The 24300-nt window shown below is 42.0% G+C and overlaps 1 protein-coding gene across 1 annotated transcript in view; it reads right to left on the bottom strand.

Moving 5' to 3' along the window:
* Positions 1-7586, bottom strand: part of ITGA6 (integrin subunit alpha 6) — a gene marked incomplete at its 5' end in the record, with an annotated part of 60207 nt that extends 52621 nt beyond the window's left edge. Inside the window, one exon of the mRNA XM_081050772.1 lies at positions 7067-7586. Coding sequence (XP_080906898.1) covers positions 7067-7586 — 520 coding nt within the window. The remainder of the gene's footprint in view (positions 1-7066) is intronic.
* Positions 7587-24300: the final 16714 nt, after the last annotated feature.

The following is a 24300-nucleotide window of genomic DNA, read 5'->3' as shown; positions in this document are numbered from 1 at the left end:
TGGTTTTAGAAACTTAAAAGTTTTCTAAAGTCTTTTTGGCCCGTTTGGGGATGGATAAAGTCAAAGCAATATCCAACACTGCAATCCAGGACGTGTGTGTATGTCTATGTGTGGTGGGAAATGGGGCCTGTGGCCTGTGGAAGGTGGCATTCTGCCAACACGCCAATCTTGGAACAGGTAAACGAATTGTAATTGTCCTGCCTTGTTTACCTGAACAGCAAAACCAGACAGTAGCAGATGAGATGACCATCAGGTAACAGAACTGACACTGGCGAAGAAACGATCTACCTGTCCAAGCACAGGCCTAATTAACAGCTAGCCTCTGACGTTAATTCCCAAAGAGCATGGTTTGCAATTCTAAATGCCAGTTTATCAAACAAAAATCTGCTAAAGTTTTAAAATCTGCATACTGCACAGGCAAGGAAGCATGGAAGATGTGAATTTACAACCAACTTGCCTGCCCTGTTGTGGCCACTGCACCTCTTACAGCCTTGGTTTCCACCCTTTATTTAACAGAAGGTGCTTATCTGGGCCAGGATTAGTCTAAGGTACGACTATCCTCACTTCACAGCTCAGGAAAGAGAGGCCTAGAGAGGTTAAGTATTGTGATTTATAAGAAGAAATACATATTTGGTCTTTGTCCCTTGTTTCTGGAATAGAACACCTAAAACCCTTGGAATTTAATTATGAGAATAAGATGTCTTTTGTTATGCTAATGAGGTGACTTTAGGAAAGTACCTGAGGAGAAGGGCTGGTTGCCAGGAGAACCAACCACTTCATTAGAGGGTTGAAAGTTTCAGTCCCACCCCCCTGACCTCCAGGGAGGGGAGAAGGGCTGGAGGTTGAGTTCAATCACCAAAAGTCAATGCTTCGATCAACCATGCCTAGGTAAGGAAACCTCCATAAAACCCCAAAAGGATGGAGCTTGTAGAGCTTCCAGGTTGGTAAACACATGGAAATTCCAGGAGAGTGGCACGCTGCGACAGAACATGGAAGCTCTGTGCCATTCCCCCTACCTCGTCCTATACATCTCCTCGTCCATCGGCCATTCCTGAATTACATCTTTTTATAGTAAACTGGCAATCCAGTAAGTAAGATGTTTCTCTGAGTTCTGTGAGCCGCTCTAACAAATTAATTGAACCCAATTAATTTGGGGGTTGTGGTAACTTCCAGTCTCCAGCTGGTCTATTAGAAGCACAAGTGACAACCAATCCTTGGGATCGGTATCTGAAGCAGGGTGAGGCCATCTTGTAGGACTGAGCCCTTAATCTTTGGGATTTGATGCTATCTCCAAGCAGACAGTGTCAGAATTGAGTTAAATTGCAGGACACCCAGCTGGAGTCAGAGAATTGTTTGGTGGTGTGTGGGGAAAACCTTCACACACTGGAGTTGGGTGCAGAATTGTGGGTATCCCGCACAGTGTCACAGCTAGTCAGTGGCAGAGCAGGATTTGATCCCGGCTAGCTCGACTCTAGCTGGCATCTAGACTCCAGCTCTAGAGTCTGCTCTTATCCACTCCCTTATGCTGCCTTCTGTGTAGAAAAGGAAAGCTAATCTAGCTCCAACCTAGAAAACCTTAAGAACAGATTCTTGGATCACATCTATGGAAACTACATCTAGTGCAACAGACCTGGCTGAGCCTAGAATTGTGTTCTTTACAAAGAGATTCCCCCAAGTTTCCCTGATGACCATCCAGGTTTATGCGATTCCCGAGTTGTACCCAAACACAGACGGCGAAGACAAGCAGCAGAGGTTGCCTCTGCCGCCTGCGCCCATTACTACAGGGCTCCATCTTGACCGCCCTCCCAAGAGGCTGTTCTGAGCTGTGCTGCAGAGATCTCCATTCTATAGCTCACTGGAGGGGTCAGCAACTTCCCCACCCAACCTAAAGAGTTACATATATGTATCCAAGATTCCCTTACTGTCCTTGAATAACTAAGCTTTAATCAATTCACAAAGTGCCCTCACATGCTTACTCACATTTGACCCCCACACCCCTGTCAAGCTGCTTTCAGGATCTCATTCTCCAGCCATCCTTCTCTATCTAGTCTCATTATAACAACCAACAAATCCCAAGTACCCACTGCAGGGAAGGTCAGCCTGTATTTCTGGGGTTAAGTTCTTAATTCTGCCTTTAAGGCAAAGGTCAAGTGTAATTAATAATCACTCCTGAAAATCCCTTAGCTGGGACTTATGCCCTTGAAAACTCAAAAACCGAGAATTACCATCTTGGGTGTCTTTGAGCATTATGTCTATAGCTTCCCTTTTCCTGGAGGCAACGGAGACCAAGGGCTATTTAGAGCAGGGAGGGCAAAGGGTTGTTAAATAAAGGGATTTCTCCCTCTCTCAACCCTGAGCTAGAAGAGTTGATCTCACAAGTTAAATTGAGTGTATGACTCCATTGTATTTGCAAGGCATATAATATGTCGGTGCGAGGAGGCAAAGAAATGAACATAAGACCCCTGCCCTCACATAACATATAATTCCGTTGGGAGAGATTGGATCATCCTCTGAAAACAGCAGAGTTAAACACAAAACCATCAGAATTGTCAGACACATGATACTAAGTACCACAGACACTCAAACGAAGAAGAAATTGCTGGAGTGTGGGTTGGGCTAAAAAGGCTTTCCAAGAGAAATTTAAACTGGTTTTTGAGATATGATCATGTTCTTTCTTAAGACGGGCTGACTTGGAAGCAATCAGTATTCCAGGTAAAACTGATCCTATCATCTAAGCACACAATAGTATTTGCCTTTATGTCCCCACTGTCCCTCTGGGAAAGTGCCAAACAGTTCACTGGCCAACTCTGTCCACAGTAATATATTGAACCAAGGGCAAGGTCCTAAGGGAACCATGTGCCATAGTTCTACTACTTGGTTACTAAAGCTTAAATCTTAATATTGTTATGCTAAAATAGAGTATTATGTGGCTAAGCACAGAGTAACAGCATCTTTACAACAGTGATGAGCATGCCACCTGACTTTCCTAACAAGTTATTCATACCAGATGAATACTCTGACACTTTTTCTCAACCCTACGTCATTACTTGCGTGGTCTCACACCAGCCTGTGTTAAAATTAAACTTGTTTATTTCTGCTTCCTTGCAGAGTCTTAAGATCTCCTCTAAGTGTCCCTGCCCATTTTGGCTCTTTCCCTACTCTCAGGACTCAAGGTGACCGAGCACAGCCCCTGGATGATGGTGCTGGGTCACATGACACTCTGAATGAATTCAAGGAAGCAAGTGCTTAGGTACACATCCTGAAGACAGCTCTGATCCCTAGCTAGACACAGTCACCAGTCTCACCGGGTTTTTTTCAGAAGAAGAAGAGGGGGTGACAGGCAAAGAAGAAAGAACGCCAGAAGCTGATCCAAGGCCAGTTGAAATAGGGGCCAAGAGGAAGAAAACCCAAGCACAGATATTTAAATAGATAGCCCTGACCCATAGGGGAAGCAGTTTATAAATCAACCGAACATAGTACATTTCCCAAACTCAGATGCTGGTCAATTTCTCTAGCTCTGAAGGACATTTCTGAATTGTCCTTTTAGAGATGGCATTAGCACAAGTCAGAAATATCAGCTTTAAATCCAGATTCTATTAAGATTTTGAAGCAATTGTGAGACTTTTAGGCATTTCTTAACTTTCAGCTTTGGCTTCTTATCTACGTATAAAAGAAGCCAGTCAGACAAGATGATCCCTAATTCATTCAGTAAACATGATTTTAAAAGTGGGAGCATCACAGTTCTGAGAAAAATGAAGAATAAACATCACAGAGTCAGAACAGAAGTGACGGTGGACCTGGAGAGCCTCTGGAAGATAGTGGTGATCAGAAAGTCCCCAAAAGAAAACGGGGGTTGGTGTAAATCCAGAATTGCTCCACGAGAATATATACAAATCTCTTCTAGATTCTGCCCTACAGTCATACATATATCCATCTCTTCCCAGAAGTGCTAAGAGTGATGATGATTCACAGGATGGACGTACCCACAGATGTCATCTCTACCTAGGGGCTAGGGGTGGGAGTGTGTGACTCAGCTTTACCTATGAAAAAGGAAAGATTCCAACGAGTTCAGACCCTGACCCCAGTAACTCCAGCCAACCATCTAATAATCTTTTGGAGTCTGAAACGTTTTTAATACACAGTCTAAAAACCTGAGTGAAGTTTTATGGTCTCTAGTTCACCTTTATAGTCCCGAAAGTTTTAGGAACTCACAATATGTTTTAAGGCTCTCAGGTACAATACTATTCTGTCATAAAATCTGAATTAGAGTTTAAGATGTTATTAAATATTTTAATAGCTTTGTAGAAAACTTAACCCACAAAAACCTACGGTGGTTTCTAGAACAGTGCATTAATTTGATATTCCCACACATCTTTGATATTTCACTTCTATGACTCAAAGCCCCTTGTTCAGAAAATTCACTTTTGCTATAAATCTAATTAAGATGGACTGAAATTGTTTTGAAAATGGGTTTCACAAATGTGACCAAGAGTTTAAAACATCAGTTACCCAAACTACAATAGCCATTGGCTTTACTCTTTGGCAGTCTTAGAATCACAAAATGTTAACAGCAGTACAGTGACTGGCACACAGTAGAAATTCAATTACTGCTTCTAAGTTTATCACCATCAACAGCTACATTTAGTCAGCAAGTACTCATGCCAGTCAAGAATTAAGCACTTTGCATGTTATCTCTTAATCCTCACAACAACCCTATAAAGCAGTAGTATCTCCCTTTTACAGATAAAGTAAGGCTCAAAGTAAAACAGCTGCTAAATGGCCCAGAACAAATGAACAAATTTGAGCTCAGATCTCTCTCACCAGTTCCCTGAAAATACTCCCACTGAGCTTGCCCAGAGAGTACAGGGTTTAGGAAGCTGGACCAGAAGTAGTAGGGTCTAGACCTCACTGGCTGTTATTTACACCTGCATCCTTTACTGACAAAGGTGACAGCGGATGTGGGTATCGCCTGTGTGTGCTTGTTCTCCAGGGAGGACAACGCTGCTCCTGAACCTAGAATACTTTACCAAAAGAAGAGGGGTAGGGAGCAGCATTCGACGTAAACCACAGCCCCTAGAGTGTAGTTACTGCTATACTCTAAGCTCTAGGGAAAGATGCAGCCCTTTCAAGTGAGCCTCTCCCCGTCCCAGGGTTCAATCAGTCCCTCTGTCGGCCTCTAAGAAGAGCATTTCTAGAAAGTATCAAACCCCAAAAACAGTCTTATTCTTTCCCTCAGGAGAACTTGCAGAAGCTCTAACAGCAGAGAAGCCCACCAGCAGTAACAAGGTTCAGCAAGTGTGCTGCTAACCACCTCAGTGACGATAGCGTCCTGGCGAAATTTGCACATCCCCACCCCAAGGATCTTTTCTTGCCCCAGTACTTCCCCAATACAAGCATTTCAAGGAAGCCAATCAGCTTCAACAGGCATCTGGTACGGAGCGAGAATGCCAAGGAGAGTGTATTCCCTCTGCTGGCCCACAGTCATCTGCACAAGTTCAAGTTCTCCCTCATCCCCACACTCCTAAGTATTCAGTAACCATGATCCATTAGCTGAGTGAACAGAAACCACCTTTCACTTCAGATTTACAGCTTAACAATTCTTTCTACTGAGAGAGAGAAAGCAGAGTATAAGCAGCTGGCAAGGCCTACAGACCACCCGCCAGCCACCTCCCCAGTGTTGTCAGAAAAATCTGACTTTAAGATTCAGGGACCCACCATAGTCCCCTATTCCAAAATTCTTAATTGCTGAAATCAAGAGATTTTTCTCCAGCTCTAAAAATCCCGTTTGCCTCTTCTAAACACCAAGTCCTCTCTTTACTGTGGCTGCACTTTGCTTTCTCCGCTCGGTTGGTCCTGGAAGGACCTTGGTTCAACTAAAGGCCTGGGGGGAGGGCGGCCTTTTGTGAGTTTATTTTTCAGTAGCACAGATCAAGAATGCAGCCCCACTGCGATTAAGGACACTAAGCTCCCAAATACCCTCTCCTGCCTAAATAGTTTGATCATGTGGGAACGAAACACTGTCTAAGAAAGAAAAGAAGCTAAGAGTGCAGGTCTCCACTTTCTCCTGCGAGGAGCCGCGCTATGCTATGGTGGGGTGGGGGTGTGTGGGGGAGGCGGGGCAGGGGTTGTCACTTGCAAACCTTGTTTGCAAAGCCCCAGCCCAGGTCGGTCCGACCTGTTGCTTTCACCCCTTGGCCGGGCCTGCCCAATGCAGCGACCCTGAGGGCCTCGGGTGCCGCCGGGGGCTTTGGGGCCTGGGCTGGGGTCCCGGCACACCACTCAGAGGCTCTTGTTTTCTCTGTTGATCCTGTCCTGCGAGCAGGTGGTTGGTTAGTACCATCTTTTTTTTTTTTTTTTAAAGGAGAGGTGTGAAAGTCTCCTACAGGAGCGCCCTCCCTGCAGGGAAAGCCACGCACAATTTAAAGTGACTTTCCAACTTCTGCGGGGCGCGCGAGTCTGCCGCGGGACGTAGTGCTCCGCGAGTTTGGAAAAGGCCTGGATCTTCCTGGAACGGCGCTCCCAGTAACCGCACCGCAGCGATAGGGCGACCCTACCCCCCACGTCACCCCCCGCCTCACACACACACGTGAAGCTGCCACCTGCCGGGTTCCCAGCAAACGCCGGGAGGAAGGACCACCGGAAAGTACTTAGTTTTTTAAAAGACAAAAAAGTAAACTCCCAGGGCGGAGGACAGCTCCACTTGGCACCCCGGCCGCGGCGCGCAGGGGTCGGCCCTCGGGTTCTGCTCCAGCCCCGGCTGCGTGGGGGGAGGCGCCAGAAGGGGCCGGGGCCGGCCGAGCGCGCGGACCCGCGGAGTCCCGGGCGGGGCAGCCGAGGGGCAGGGCCGGCCGGCGGGAACGAGGAGGGCCGGCGCCCGGGTGGGGGTGGGAAGAGTCGGGGAACTCACAGCCGCTTGTCCTCGGGCTGCAGCTGCCAGTGCATGGCCAGCGAGAAGCCGAAGAGGCTCCCGGAGTCCCCCGTTTTCCGGATCACATTGTCCTCGCGGGTGTCCAAGTTGAAGGCGGCGCCGAGCCGCGGGAGGAGCCCGGCGCACAGGTAGAGCAGCCACAGCTGCCCCGCGGCCGCCATGGGAGGGCCGGTGCACGGGGAGGGGAGCCGGGCGCTGCTCTCGGGGCCGGTGCGAGGCTGCCGCGCCGCTGCTCCCGCGGCCACCTTCGGCTCCTCTCGCCACTGCGTCGGGCCCCACCCCCGGGACGAGTCGAGCGCTGCGCCCGGCCGCTCCCCCACGCAGGCAGCTCCGGACCGCTGAATGAGCCCGTTGTTCTCTGGAGACTCGCAGGCGTTTTATCAAGTGACGAGACGCCGGCCCCGCCCCTCCCCACCCCGCTGGCCCCTCCTCGCGCGCCCTCCGCCCGGCCGCCGCCGGCACCTTCCCCGCCGGCCTGGCTGCGGTGCGTCGGAGCGCTGCCCTCCCGGGCCCGCCCCTCGCCGCTCCCGCCCGCCCGCCCGCCCGCCCGAACCTGGCCGGGAAGCCGCGGTGCGAGAGGTGTGCAGATGAGCTCGGGGCCCCGCAGCTCCCTCCCAGGGGTCCTCCTGGAAAGAAGCACTTGAATGGTGGTTGCCATTCGGCGTAGAGCCAGAAAGGCGTTTACTATCTGTTGGTATAAAGGAAAGGGCTGCTGATGCGCCGATTCTGATCGCCTTAAGCAGCGTGTTCTCGCAGCCCGAGGCCCACGTGCAAATGCAGACTTCATTCATTCATTCCACACGTGTTTATGGAGCGCTTAATGCATGCCAGATACTTGGGGAATGGAGCTGCATGGATTGGCTCTCAAATACCTCACCGTGAAAAACGATACTAGAACAAACTTGGGTAGTGCTGTACAATTTACAGCTCACACTCATTTACCCCTAACAATTCTATGAGGTGGGTATTTGCTTTTAGCAGAAGAGAAAGCTAAAGCTCAGCCTTGACCCAGAGCGCCCAGGAATCTGTGCCCAGGTGGAAACGAAAGTTTGTGGGAGAAGTCATATTGGTGCCAGCAATTTACAACTTGGTGTCCAAGTGTTCTGAGCCTGAGAACCCCTTCAACAGTAAAGGATGGGTTGTTTAAAGTGTTTTCCCAAGCTCAGGAGCCCTTCTTTCCTGCCCCCAAATGCCCAGGAGTAGTTGGAAGAACTTCCCCTCCAAGAGGCAGTTCTAAGCTCTGTGTGGGTTGCCTAAAGGCTCCTGCGTCCAGAACTTGGGTGAGGCCTCCACTGAGGTACTGACCTCTGGGGAAATTTTATTCTGCAGTGGTTCTTAACCAGGGGAGAGAAAGTTCAAAGTTACTGTGAATTTGAATGACAAAAAAAATTTTACACTAACCTCTAACTGACGTTTAGCTTTTCCTTTCATTATGAGTGTAGGCAACACACCACAGTGGCAATAAAGTATCTATGACTTCGTCTCCAGTAGAACCTACAGGTTTTTACATCACATCACAGTTGTTGCAAAATATCTTAAATTATAGCAGTTATTAGACCCTCAGCTAGATCTTATGTAATATGTTAATTAAAAAGTATATGCATTGCTACACTACAATTTTTTAAACATTGTATTAATTGTATAAATATAATTGGTTTCCTTTATAATCCCATGGATGTTATTGTATGCATTTAAACTCGTCTTCAGCAGCCTGCCAAAGGGGTCCCATGGCATAAAAAAGGTTAAGAAGTGCTAGGCTGAAGGCTTCCGGAATGCCTTGGGGAGCCTGCCTTGGAGCCTGCATCGGAAATAGAAGTAAAGTGCAGTCCCATGGAAGAGCTGGAGCTCTGTGTGTGCACATGGGGGTGAGGGTAGGGTGCCCCTTCACCTCAACGGGCCTTTGTACCAAGGGAGCAGCCAGTGCCACAGAGAAAAGCCAACTGAACATCATCAAGTATCCATAGGTGATAACAGCTGCCACATTGAGCCCCTCTGCACATAGGGGGAGCTTCTCTGCCAATCAATAACTCCAGTCAAATATAATCAAAAGTGGGGTGCAGCAGGTTCAAATTCAGTAGGCAATCTTGGAGCTCACACTGTTTTAACAAATCAGATCACACTGTTTTAACCTTGATAAGGTTGAAAAATTGTTGGAGACCATAACTTAATAAACTAGGAGATATCTGCAATATGATTTTCATGCAAATTGGTTACAAGTTAGCCTTTCCTCTTAATGTTATACACATACTATTTGAGAGAGAGAGGTCCAAGCTATTATAGTTAGAGCACGATGAACCTCACTGCAGGTGCCGTTGATATAGCTGCAGTGATTCTGAGCTGGTTGACAAAAGCTCTGCCTTGAGCTCCCCAAGTTCAACTACCCCCAACCCTACCCCCACCCTGCTCTGGCCACTCTCCTAGGACACACCAACTTTCTCACAAACCTAAAGGTTTAGGCCCTTAAGCCCTGGCGCTGCAAGGGCTTCTGATTGGGTATGCCCACGTCATACTAGATGTTAACTATACAGAATAGCACCCCTTGCTTCCAGTACCCCTTGCTTCATCACCTTCTTCCCAAGATATGTTTAGTAGATGATTGAATAGCCAGTTACCTACTTAATCCCAAATATGGATTGTGCTGAAAGTTTTAAATAATGTTACATTTAAACACAGAAATTAAGTATATGGTGCTACTGAACTAAATGCAGCCGTGTAGAAGAAGGAAGGGATAAAGAAAAACAAGGATGAGAAACTTGTTCTGGAGTGTGCCAAGGACCTATCACGAATGAAAAACTTATCAACTACACTTTTACCTTCCACCTATCTCCTGCTTAGGTTGCCAAATATAGTTGAAGTTGAGTCAAATTCAAGGACTCAACAATAATCTCTGAAGATTGCGAGCTCTTCCTGACTGATTAACTGTAACAATACAGTTTTGTGAATCAGTTGTTAGTTCCATGATAAATAGTTAGGTTGACATAAGGGAGAAATGTCTTACAAAAAAGAGATTTAGAAGTCCTTCAGGGTCTCTGGGGCCAAAGGAATGAAAGAATCAAGAAACCTAATAAGTATGAAGTCAAGACCTGGGGAGGAAAAAAAAAGGAAAAAAAACATCTGGGACAAGATGATACTTGTCTGGAACCAAAGGGAGAGAGCTTGATGATAAAGGCATGCTGACTATATAGGGCATGGGTGTGTGTGCACGCACGTGCACACATGTGTATAAAAAAAAGATGCGCATGTTACAAGAACGTCTCTACAAATCTAGTTATGATAAAATCGTTTCATGTTCCCAAAAGGGCCAATTAGAAAACAAACAAAAAGGAATACCTAAGAACATGATTATCATATCACAGAAGCAACTTTTATAAACTGAACATTTTAAATAAAAAGGAAGTGAAAGTTATGAGTAGAGGTACTTACTCAGATGAAAGCTTTTGAATTCTTATATTTTAACAATACAGTAATCAAAAGAAAATTATTCTACCACCTATTCCCATCTTTGGTAGGGGAGTTTTCAAATAATGTTAAACTATTGCTCACTTGTGGAGAAGTCTGAGGAATCTATATCATACCTGATATATTTTCCATTTCCTGGGACCTTTAATCATTTGCTATCAGGTTTACTTTAATCATTTTGCTATCAGGTTCACTGTTATATTGACTTCATCATCACCAACAGCTGAGAATATCATATTTGCTGCTTTTAGATAACACGGAAACTACCTATTGAAAACATGTCTTTATTCTCCAACAGTTTTACATATTCCTTAGAGCCCTTTCATGAAAGGCCATACATCAGAATGGTCAGCATACGGTCTGTGGAACTCAAGTCCTTTGCTTCAAATCCTAACTCTGCTCCACACTGGATAGATGACCTTAAACAAGCCATATAATCTCTTTACACTTCAGTTTCCCGAGCTAGGGAGTGGGGATAATGGCCGCATCTACTCCCACAGAGTGGCCTTTCCTCAGAATCTATAAAGTTAATGTGATCGGAAATTGTGTTAAAACCAGAACTTCCACCTGTGTACAAGCTTTCAAAATTTGGCTTTTATGAGTGATTCATTGACCCACAATATACCTATAGTTCTATGAACTAGCTATATAAACTGTTTCAAATAGGGATTCTACTATTCAATGGCAGTTTTTTTGTTTGTTTCAGAAAAAGTTTTCCTATGTATTTTGTTTATTTGTTTGTTTTTGTCTCTTTATACAAGTGTTTAGGGAGTTGCCTTCCACACTGAACTGTAATGCTTTTGGTTTTGACATTTTGTTTGCTCTAAGTCACAGCACATTTTATAGGACAAATCTGCCTTTGGTTGGGATCAGGAGAATCCAAATTACTTGCTATACTTTAACACCCACCTCTTTTATTTATTTATCAAGATATAATTGATATATAACAATGTATAAGTTTATACAAGATCTAAGGTATACCTAGATCTGACAACTAAGTTCATAAACTCATCCTAGAAAAAGTGCTACATACCTCATTGCTGAATATCACTATAGTCACCTTCGAAGTACTCCCCTGGGGAAGCTATGCACTGACGCCAGTGCCTAGCCCACCCTTCAAAGCAATTTTGGAACTCTTTTTCTGGAATGGCCTTCAGAGCTGTCGTCATATCACACTTGATGTCTTGAATGTCATCAAAATGTCTTCTTTCCAATATTTCCTTTATCTTTGGGTAAAGAAAGAAATCATTGGGGGCCAGATCAGGTGAGGAGGGAGGGTGTGCCAATACAGTTATTTGTTTACTGGCTAAAAACTCCCTCACAGACAGTGCTATGGGAGGTGGTGCACTGTCGTGATGCAAAAGCCATGAATTGTTGGAGAAAAGTTCAGGTCGTCTAACTTTTCTATGCAACCTTTTCAGCACTTCCAAATAGTCAACTTGGTGAACTATTTGTTTGGTTGGTACAAATTCATAATGAATAATCCCTCTGATATCAAAAACATCATTGCAACAAGTTACAAACTTAATTGTCAGACCTCGTACAATATAATGGTTCTATATATGAATATATAGCAAAAATGATCACAATAAGTTTGCATAGTTACAATTTTTTTCTTGTGATGAAAACTTTTAAGATTTCCTTTCTTAACAATTTTCAAGTAAACAGTATAATAGTGTTAACTATTGTCGCCATGCTGTGCATTAAACCCCCAGGCACATTAACAAGACATTTGTATGCAATGTAATAATTTCTGACTGTGCAGATGCCACTATATAGGACAAAAAACAAAGAGAAAAAGAAGGCTGAAATTTGGACTACCTAATAGCTGAGAATGTTCCCGTAACCATGGCTTTGCTGTCCTGGATCACATGATCAAAAGTGAGGGGCACAGTTCTGCATTATGCAATGTATTTCTGGACATCCCTGGTACAAAAGGAGAAAAATGGGCTCTGATACTCAACACATTTCAATTTCAGAAACCTTTAGAAAGTCAGTGCAACTTCACAAGGCAAAAGCCATTGTCATAATGTTATATCTGGAGACATTGAAGCAGAAACTTTTTGTAAGAGAGGATGTCAGTTTATCTCTGACCAAACTGAGACTCAGGATTTCCCGACTTCTGATGTCATTACCGTGGCCACACCTTCATTCCCTTCTTCAGCCTTGGCTGACAAGTAGCTCACCACTGAAAAGTAGGCAAGTAGACCAAATTTCCTGCCTCCCAAACAAGGAAATGTTGCAGTTCACAAAGTGTGATCTTGATCAAAAGGTGTCCTCTGGCAGGAAAAAACACCGGTAACATTTTAGTTTGGTGGGAGTGTTCGTACATCAACACATGCTCCTGATTCTTTCTGCCCACAGAAGGATGGAAAGCATAGAAAGACTATCCAGGGGGATTCGTGCCCTACTTAACCCAATCAACCGGGATGAATTTTTTTTCAGCCTTAGACCCTACTAGGAAAGAATCTCCACCCCACTGCTCCAGAAGAAGCTTACTTTCTCCAAATAGCCAACCCAACCCCTGTTGCTGTTGGTTACAAGAAACGTTGGGTAAATGCCACCTTGGTTGAAAAGGAGGTAAGAGAGTATGGGAGACAGTCAGCTCTTTGATTTTGAAGGGCTATTAGACTTTCCTAATTTACACTCCGTAAGTAACCCAAATACATCTATTTCTCTGAGACTTTCTTTATGCGCTGACTACAGTCAGCTGGTGATGTCTTTAGTGGTTATAAACAGTTTAAATCTGTATTTTTAAAAATAATTCAAATGCAGGAAAAATAGTTTGTTATGTATATTTCTAAAATATATTACAATGGTGAAATATTTTCAAATGTTAATTAAAAGGATATATATATATATATATCCTTCCAGCCATCAGCCACTTAGGATAAACATTCCAAGGAGAGGAGCATTAAGTAGATATCTGATCTCTTTGCCCAGGTTGGCTGAAGAAGAGTCCCTTCTTCTGAGTTCTTTCTCAGGTTCCACCCACACTCTACATACATGTCACTACTACTTCAAGTGAGTGATACTGTGATTTATCTGCTTACATGACTGTCTTCTACTAAACTGTTAGTTCTTTCAAAGTAGGGACTATGCTTTATTAATCTTTGCATCCTTCAGACCAATAACGAGACTCGGAACACGGAAGCTTCTAAAAATGTCTGACTGTGGTACCAAAGGGTTTTCCCCAATCACCACATTTATGCCAGTAGTCTTCTTTGAAGGTGGAGTTTCTTCAAGAAAATGTATCATCCTTGTGTTACATGCTTAAAATGGAGAATATCCAACAGTGCACTTAACTCAAAGGGTACATTCACCCTACGCACAGATTCTTCTAAAGATCAGTAGTTCTTATGGAAATGGAAAACCTCCGCATCAAGTCAGCTAGTTGACAAGGAACAATTTTTCAACTCAAGGTCTTTGATGCTGTAATCCTGCCAACAATTCAAAGACAGCTAGGAAAAGGTGTAAGTGGACTGTATAATCTGGAGCAGAAATTCTTAGCACAGGGTTTTGGGGAGGTTGGAGGGAGAGTGGAGAACAAGAGGATGGATCGGAGAGGGGGATGTGATGGCTGCAAATCCAGAAGTCCTGTGAACAAAGAAAACAGTAGCCTCCTGGGAGGGCTAGATTCCCTAAATTGGAAAATATTTTTGTCTACTGTCGCTGCGTGTTCACAATGCTACCACCTTCAGTGTGTCTCATCATTTAGTCACCAAATAAAGAGAAAACATGGTGACACAAAGTAGGAAGTGTTCAGGTGATAGGCTTCCCTTATATATCTCCTCTTCACTGCCCAATCCACCCAACAGTACGTAACGGGGTCAGTCTCTGCACTCTGTCCTGACCCCATTCCAACTGCACATGCCTACATGGGAGGGAGCTCAATGCCAGCTAGGCTTTCTCAGGAAAATATTTCTGGGAGAAGACATGCATTAAGTATCATAGCAAACATGGCTGAAGCTTATGAGCAATACTACAGATGTGACTTTTTATTGCAATGAAAATTAAAAGATTGAAGGAAATAGGCTTCTGTTTGCACCTGCAAGGATGACATGGTGTGGTTCAAAGCCACAACTATAGTTTACATAGAATTCTACAAACATGAGTAGCATATGAAGGAGTATGGTTATTGTAATAAGACGACAGACCAATGTGTGAGTCTCAGAATTTAGTACTTACAGACTATATTGTTCTATATACACATCAATTTCCTCTGTGATTTATTCAAGGTTGATAGCAAAATTGTCAGCCAAGAGTTATCCATTTGAAAACTGTGTAATTATCCTCAATTATGTATTCCATTTCATGGATCTCCCAATTGTTATTAAATATTATTAAGCACTCAGTGCACAGATAAAGGTTTCATGGGAGTCTTCTTCTTCCTCCCCCCCTCCCCCCATTATTGGGCAAGGCATTTGAGAACTGACTTATAATACTGATCTTTCTCTATGGTCACAAGACGTGTCTGAAGCAAACTCAAGATGAGCACAGATTTTTGACATTCCTTTCATTGGCAGGTGGGGTCTGCTTCCCTCACCCTTGAATCTGAACTGGCCTTAGTGCCTTTCTTGACCAACAAAAATTAGCAGATGTGACGTTTTGGGACTTTCCAGGCTAACGAATAAGAAGCCTTATAGCTGATTCCTGGGACTCTTGGAACACTCACTCTTGGACCCTAAACCACCAAGTACGAACTCCAACTGCCATGATGGAGCAACCATGAGACCACATGGAGAGGGAGAGGGAGAGGTCCAGCTAAGCCCAGCCTTCCAGCCAGCCATGCCAAAGTGCTAGGTATGGGGCTAAAGCTATCTCAGATCCTACAAACCTACCCAGCCACAAGCTGAATACCAGCAAGTAATCCCTGCTAACACTACATGGAGCAAAAGACTCACCCAGCCAAGCCCTGCCTGAATCCCAGATCCACAGAATTGTGAGTAATTAAAAAAGTGGTTGTTGTTTCAGCCACTAAGTTTCAGGGTAGTTGGTGATAAAGCGACAGATAACCAAACGAGATGTGATATAAAGTTCTCATGTGGGACTCCTCTGATGGTGGGCATCAACTCCTATACAGCTGGCCCCTCCTCTGCCATCTTTCCCTGTAGGAACAAGTCCACCATGCGAGTCCGTGGTTGGCAAAGCTATTAAGTCATGCTCTTGCAGAAATGAGATGAGTTATACTTGCTTAAAGGTGACTAGAGTTTTGTGGATGATGATTTCATGGCTCTATGACTAATTCCCAATCACTCAGTAATGGGTCTAAAGCATGTGCAAAATAAGGTAGGCTTTATATAATTTCTCCCAGCCTCTAGCATGGGGGGTAGCGGAGAACAAAAAGCAGCTCTGTCTGGCATTGTGTGGTGGGTGATAGCTTCCACTGATCCACATGGTGCTCCCTGACCCACTTCATCTTTAAGAGTCTTTTATAGTCCCCAGCTGCCATTAGCATTACACATATCCATTATCACAACAAATTTTAAAATGGCCCTGCAGAGTTTCTGGTAAGCAGGAGGACAAATCTCAAAGTGCCATTCCAACACTAAACACTTAAAGATCCCCCACCAAAGTCTGTCAGCCTCCCTCTTCATTAAAGGCTTTGGGTTGTTTTTTCCATTTGTTTTTTTTTTTCCTCTCCAGCTCTAGTTTCATTCTGTAAAAAGGTTCACTGACTTATATGCCATGAGCAGACAAGCTTATCGAATGAACTGTAAATCTAATCAGGTTGGCACAGGGGTTTCATGCGAGCCACGTAAACAATAGCTGGAGTTGTGTTAAGCTTCAGTGACTCCAACTGATTCCCAGTTTGGTTCATTTGTACAGAACAGTTGGAGATAAAAAGCCAAGCCCATTCATTCCCAGAGAGCAGTTCTAACAGAGGAATGAGCTGTGGATCCCCAGGTGGTTTTCAATCCAAGCTCTAACGACAGGAATTTATTTATAGCATAAGGTGTGTCTTTGAGTTACTCCATTTCCTTCCATTTCCTTAATATTCTGTATTTCTAAGGAGATCCTGGCAATTCTTGTTGAAATTGGAATCCTGTGGAGAAATGAGTAGAGAACGTCTCCAAGTTCCTCTGGACCGACCCTCATAATAGTGATCAAAGTGTGGTCCTGAATCCCCACCCACTAGGGTTTTTTTTTTTGTTTTTTTTTTAACATGGTCGTGCCCCAGGTTACCTCTGAAAATTAAACGAATTAGTTTCAGCAACTAATTCAGTTCTATTTCTCATTTATATATTTTTACAGCAACACATCCATTTTTTAATGTGAATTACACTCTCCAGATTGTAAAGTTTATGTAGTTACAGTACTGAAGTCATACCAGTTTTCAATCCCCTAAATTGCATATGCTTAGTTTCCAGATGGAAAAATGAATATTCACCACAGCTCCACTAGGAATGCCAATTTCCCATCACTCCCTAACATCGGGCAATGCAGTTATAATACTTTGTTCATTTAAGACATTTTCTGGTCCTCCAAACCTTATATTTATATGCTAGCTGAAAGTGCAAGTGGAAATGAATGGGGATGATGATATTTGTCTTATTCCAATTTTTCTGTGAGAAAGAGAAAAGCACACGTATGCTTGAAATAAGCAGATGTGAAAACACTTCTCACCAATCAAAATGTTTATCACTAAGTTAGGAGAGGCTGCCTGTTTAGAGACAGTGAAGATGATATGTATACTTAGCAAGACGAACGTATTTCATGGGACAGAACCTTGGAGCAGAACTTTTGCAGCTTAGTTCAAGACAACCACTAGAAACACCACATTTCTTTGTCTATTAGGCTTTTCACAGTTCATAACTTGGATTCAATAGTGCCTCTTGTGTCGATTCCAGTATAGACTCGCTCACCAATATACTCACAACTTCAAGTCACTATACCCAGAGGCAATACAGGGGGAAAAGGCAAAGAACAACGTCCCTACCACAGGCAAAGAATTAGCTTTGTAAAATAGTTCAGATTAAATTAAGGAAACACTAATCGGAATAAAGTAGACCTCTAATATTCTGGGGGGAAAAATCCTGCAATTGCTCTCAATTTGATCCCATTTCAGACACTTAAAAATATAACAGGATATTCATGAAATAATATATATGAAGATGACAAAAAATTACCAATGAGATACTGCAAATGTGATGCCCATCTATGAGTACCATGGGAAACCATAAGTCAGATAAGAAGGAAAACATAGAATATAGAAGAAAAAGAAAACAAGGAAATATGTCAGAGGAAGTGGTCAAGTTAGAACTCATCTTTCAAATGCTGTCCAAAGGTCACTCTGAGCCCTCTTATTTTGTACAATATTGTATGGACCAGGACAGTCCACATTGAATCACATCCTGGTTTAGAAGAGACCCAAGCTGAGCATGGCAAATAGTGGCCAAGAGTTTAGGCACTTCATGTGCAGTCTCCCTTCCCCATGCTCTACAAGACCCTGAGAACTGCTTAAACATCAGATGGAGTCAGGCCAACCTAAGTCATCAGCTCACGTCAGGGACACACCCAAGAGTAGTCCCGCTAGAGTGGGAATACCTTGGCCAGAAGGATATCAGTTATGATGCCACCTGCATTGCCCATGCTATGCCCAGCTCTGCCCCTGGCCTAAGGTGTAATTTGAAGGAAAATGGGTGACATGGTCCTTATTTCTAAGGTACTGTGCTAATGAAGAGAGACTTGAAGGCAACCTTGTCTCCATATCGGAGCATGGAGGACTAAATCCTAATCCCAAATTCATACTAATTTCATGAGAAACCTTGAGCACACCACTTCTCTGTTATCCCATTTCTATCCCTATAAAGCAGGTTAAGCTAACTCTTCTTTGACTGATAAATCCTGTTACATACCATGTTTTCCCAAAAATAAGACCTAGCTGGACAATCAGCTCTAATGAGTCTTTTGGAGCAAAAATTAATATAAGACCCAGTCTTATTTTACTATAAGACCGGATATAATATAATATAATATAATATAATATAATATAATATAATATAATATAATATAATATAATATAGAGTCTTATATTACTATAAGACCAGGTCTTATATAATACCGCGTCTTATATAATATAATATAATATAATATAATGTAATGTAATATAATATAATATAATATAATACCGGGTCTTATATTAATTTTTGCTCTAAAAGACACATTAGAGCTGATTGTCTGGCTAGGTCTTATTTTTGGGGAAACTGGGTACGACATACAACATAGACATATCTGAGTGAATTGCTGTGTTTAATTAAAAGTGGGCTTTCACAAAAGGAATGAGAGAGGAACTGAATGTTACTTTCTACACAAAATTCTTGATTTATGGACCACTTTAGAGGTCATAAATTTTTTATGCTAACAGAACTTCGAGATCGTGCAGAACTCAGTCTTCTCATATGTAGAGTTAAGGAAACTTGGGCCCATAAAGGATTAGGAGCAGAATCAGGATCAGATATGAGTCTCCCCATCTCACCAAGTATTTTCCCCTTACAGACCTGATCAGCACGGAGGTAGAGTGTTCTTTTTCCCAACAATCATCCAACAGACTAGAATTCACAGGGCCCTGTAGGAGAACACAACCATGGAAGTTCCATTTGCCCAGAAATCCTGGAGCTGCAGAGCACACACTTGGCAGAGGCTGCGGCGAGTCCACGACTGTGTCCCGGCATCACATTCCACGGAGGCTGGATCCTGCGTACTTTACCAGGGTACAGTGGTCACCTGTCCCTGCCACCCAGATTCCACACGAGGGCTTGCAATCTTCCTGGTTTCATACTGCTTCTAATCCACGGTTTTGGATGAAAAGAAACCAAGAGAATGTATCCCTCCTGTCCCTAGAGACTGCGTCGTGTATCTCCATGAGCTCCTCCTAAAGTCAATCGATTCAAATCAGTTTATCCTAATGACTTGACTCATACTTGCTCCTGGCATGAGTGTGAAGCTGGTTTCATTTTTTCTTAAGCAAATGAAATGATCTAAATAAAAGCAATGTTTTTAAAAAGTTAAAATATGAGTCACTTGCTCACTATGGAACAAAAAAACTTAGACAATAGAAGTATATAAAACAGAAGGTGACATTTTCCACCCATCCAATCCCACTCCCCTGAGATAATCATTGCTAACAGTTTGTTTACGCCCTCCCTTTTATGCATGTAGGAACATGTTTATAAACATTTGACTTTTGAACCTTGACTAATGTTACGAAGCTCCTTGTTAAAGATCATAGGTCAAATTCCCTCTTAATGCTATAGTAAGCTCTTCTTTGGGGATCCTAAAAGCAAAATAAGTATGGAAGAGGCCAACATGGCTTGTTGTGACTAGTTTGGACAGGTTACCTCAAACATGCAAATAAGTCCAATCTGGTAATTTACAACTAGAACTCTAGCTCTTACTGGAGTTAATAATAAGAACCATGGAACGGAAATTATTTTCCAGTGCTATTCTGCTGAGTTGCAGAAAGGTTTTTAAGCACAGGAAAGCTCTATTTAATACCAAATGGTATCTAATTAGGAAGCTACTTGGCACAATCTCGGTGGTGTTCTATGTTCTCTGGTGATTTCTTTCAATTACAAGAGTAACGATTGCTGGGGTGCTGCTGCCCTGATGTTTGGGGAGGTGGTTACAACTTGGTCTGCTTTGAGGGACTATTCTCTCTAGCTTCTAGGACTACGACTTAGGGAAGGGCACACCCACATACCTGAGGGTTGTGCCTGCTCTTGCCACGGTTGAGGCAACGTCACCTCAGGGGCTATTTATCTGAAGGGCTCCCAAGCTGTTGCATACCTGGCAGCTGCTCAAGACAAAGGGACACCTGAACTTGGGGAAAAATAGTAGCTACCCATGGAAAGCATACCCCATGTGGGCCTATAATTAGAAGCAGATAACACCTTGCAAGCTGACTGCTGGCTCTCATGGCCTCAAACATTACCTTTCACGTAGTCCCTTGGAGCTGAATAAGACCCATAAAGGTGAGGTACAGGGAGTGTGTATTTAGCACAAGTGCTTGATGAGGCTCTGTGCGTTGTGGTCTGAGATACCAATGAGTCCTGTTTAGCCAAAAGAACAAAAAAGGTAAAACCTAAATGACTGTCAGAGCAAACCAAAGGATGAGCAATTCGTGTGATTACCTCTCACTTTTCCTCTCAACAAGACATAACTTTGACGTCTACTCTAAACTTCACCTCAACTTTCTCTGTGCCCCTGGAGTGCTGTTCGCTGCTTCAATTTCTTCATCTGCAGGATAGTGCCTATCTCCAAAGGAGGATCAGTTGGTTCATGCCCGAGATGGGTGTGAAAATATAGATCAATGGTCACAAAATCTCATTTACAGCAATCGAAAAAGATTGCCCAATTTCTTCTGTTATCCTGGACTTCAAAAATCAATTACAACTTGAAATAGATAGGGCAATGTTTCTCAAAGTGAGATTCGCAAGTTCTGAAAGAATTTTTTAATCTGTGGTTTTCTTTTGGATTAAGAGCTAAGTAATATAACAGTGTTCTGTACCATTGGATGACAACCTGTAACCAAATGCTATCTTAAGTTTAGCATCTGCATTATGTGTTTCCAAGAGACCCGTGCTAAATCTTCAATGTCGTTATACAGCACTGTACATGCATTGTATACAAGGCAATGTACTGAATTGATTGAACAACCAATATAATGAATCAATAGATAAAAACCCAGCTGTAAAAACTAACAATAACAGCAGTGAAGCCTCAAATAATGGTCTATCATATTCAAGATCGAAAGAATCAAGTCAACTATTGAAATATAAACAACTAAACACATCTTCCTATTACTAAACCCAACATCAGCAATTTATTTTCCATAAATGTCATCTGTTGCTCATTTGAATTCTACTGATTTTATAATTATGGATGTTTGATAAATATATTTTAGTATTACACTTGTTTAAAAGTCATAAACCTAAGAACGACATACCTAGTTTTGTGTGTGTGTATGAGACGTGCTCAAACAATATGGTGAATGTTTAAATTCAAAAAAATTTGTTACAGTAAAAGACACATTGCCATTAATCCCCCTCAAAACATTCCCCCTCACTTCAAACACAATTATCCTATCATTCTTGCCACTTTCTGAAGCAGTTCTGGAAGTCCTCTTTCTTGAGTGTCTTTAATTGTGCTTTTGTGGCTGCCTTGATGTCCTGAATTGATTCAAAACATTTACCTTTCGTGGTCATTTTGACTTTAGGGAAGAGCCAGAAGTCACACAGTGCCAGATCCGGTGAATAAGGTGGATGAGGACACACTGCAATGTTTTTATTTAACAGAAATTGCCGTACCAGAAGCGATATGTGACACGGAGCCTTGTCATGATGAAGATGAAGTAAAGACACATGAAAGAGGACTTCCAGAACTGCTTCAGAAAGTGTCAAGAATGATGGGATGAGGGTGTTCGAAGTGACGCGGAGTAATTTAAGGGGGATTAATGGCAATGTGTCTTTTACTGTAATAAATTTTTTTTAAACATTCACCATAGTTTCTGATCACACCTCTTATATTCAAGTAAGGCTACTTTTAACATAATAAATTGAGTCATCACTTGGGCTAATAAGAATTTTTTTCCATGAAAACTAGTCTACAAATTAATTTAATTTGAAAAATACTCAACTAAGGCATGAGCTGGGATTTGGTTTAGTAAATAGAAAATTACATTCTAGTGTTAGCTATTACAAAGGAATTTTGTCAGTAACGTTCAAGCAGAGATTTAAAGTTGGTAGATCTACCTAATATTATTCAAAGTTTTCTTTTTCAATGCACATTTATTTACATAGTCACATTCATTCATCAACCATTGAGTACCTACTATTTCTAAGCACTGTGCAGGAATTAAAATAAGAAATATAATAATATTTTTACTTTCAAGGTTCATAGCATAGTTGATAAACTGAAGTAATGCCCAGTAGAAATCTAGTTGCCTGAGAGGTGAGAAGCTTCTTTGTGGAGAAAAACCCCAGCTATGTGTTCACCTCTGAGCATGTCTGCCCAGTTGGTGGGGTGACCAAATATGTTCTTTATCCCTGTCCTGTGATATCTATTCCTGTGATAGTACTATACTGTTTTAATCAGAAAACTTTATGATACACTCTTAAACCTCAGCAAGTCCTACATCATTATTCTACTTTTTCAGAATTTTCCTTGGTACGCTTACATGTTTTGTTTTGTTTTGTTTTTTCAGATGAACATTAGAACATTTTTCTCAAGTTTTTCCTGAAGTCCCATAGCATTTTTATTATAGGAATGCGTTAAAAATCAGAGCTTAATTTGAGGGATTGACTTATCAATAACATGTGTCTTTACTAATAGAAATATACTCATGGAACATTTTCTTCATGAATTCAAATCCTCTTTCATATATATAGAAAAGGAAATCGGTTTATTTCTATATATAGGTCTAGCATATTTCTAATCCTATGTATTCGATGTTATGTTCTGTGAATGGGATCTGTATTTTTAGTGTGTTTTCCAGGTATTGCTTACACATAGGGACAGTATTGATCTATATAATTATTTTGTAACTGATCCCCCTAAATGCTTATTAGTTCTGGTAATTGAATACTTTCAAGTCTTTTCACTTTAATGTCCGAATGGCAGATGCCATTTTAACTGATATTATTAACTCAAAATGTCTTCAAATCTCTTATTTTGCCAATATTTGCATTTTATTTCTAAATATGGTATTTATTGTAACACAAATAAATGTGGTGATATAATTTTATTAATAAAATTTATTCTCTAGGATGATGTGTAATGCATATTTCCCAGTATGTTCATTCCAATCGTAGTTAGTTTTCCAATTGCTTCTTTTGGTTTAGACAGCCTTTAATAGACAATCTTTTAATTCTTAAATAGGGATTATTTTATCTCCTTTTAAATATGTATCTCTCATAAAACATTTTGTTACAAATCAGCAATGTAACAGGTTTTTAATCTTTACACTATACTTTATTTAGTCAGGTGCCTTACATTAATTTTTAACTTACTGATAATATTGAATAATAACACACTGTTTCATATTTCCAAACAGTGACAGGTCAGAAGCAAAAATCTGGTTGCTAATCGGCTGTGCTTGTGCCATGTCAAACTCCGGTTTTCTGAGCAGCAGAGTTTTGACATTTTTGTTCTGCTTGCTCATTGCTTTGGCCCAAGGATATGAGTTGGATGAGTGCCCTTCTTTTTTATTCAGAGATGCCATAGATTAATTTTAAAGACTTCCTTTCATCTGCATAACAGAATGGGTTCAGATAGCCTTTTAAGCTATTATCTGTACTTTGGAACTTTGTGCTGGGAAGTCAAAGCAATCATACAAAAGGGGTCTGTTAGAAACACTGAACAATGAGAGTTTGACATTTTTCTCCTTCTGCCTCCAGAAAAGAAGCAAAGCAACTATTTTATTGCATTTATGGATTTCATAAAAGAATGTGGGGTTATATTTATATGCCAGCAAGCTTCATGGAAATGACAAAACCGTGCAGCTTGTTTAAGAGGACAGTCTCATTAATACCTCATTCCCATTGAGTTAGTTGAAGGAAAGTGGCAGCAAATTATTCCGTGTGTTTTTCTACGAGGCACTCAAATTGTGTACTTGTTTAAATGGAAGACAAATAAGGAACACTGATTAATCTAGGATGAAATTCAGCCTTATTTTGCAGGAGGAGGGCGGTGAGGAAGGGGGAGGATAATAAATAGTATGCAACACATTCAGAATTTTGGCTGACATAAGCCTATGCATACAAATATTTTAATTAGAAATGAAACACAAAAAATTTCTTTTAGCCCTTCTACCTAAGTGCTTCTTGGTTACATTATTTTCATTATTTTTTTTTTCCTGTTTCCTCTCTTGACTTCACCGATTTTATGGGAGCCTTCATGTGAGCACGTTCTTT

This window comes from Rhinolophus hipposideros, assembly GCF_964194185.1.
Source record: "Rhinolophus hipposideros genome assembly, chromosome: 6".
NCBI classification, from domain to species: Eukaryota; Metazoa; Chordata; class Mammalia; order Chiroptera; family Rhinolophidae; genus Rhinolophus; species Rhinolophus hipposideros.
The sequence above is the reverse complement of the archived record's forward strand: the minus strand, read 5'-3'. Positions and strand labels throughout refer to the sequence as shown.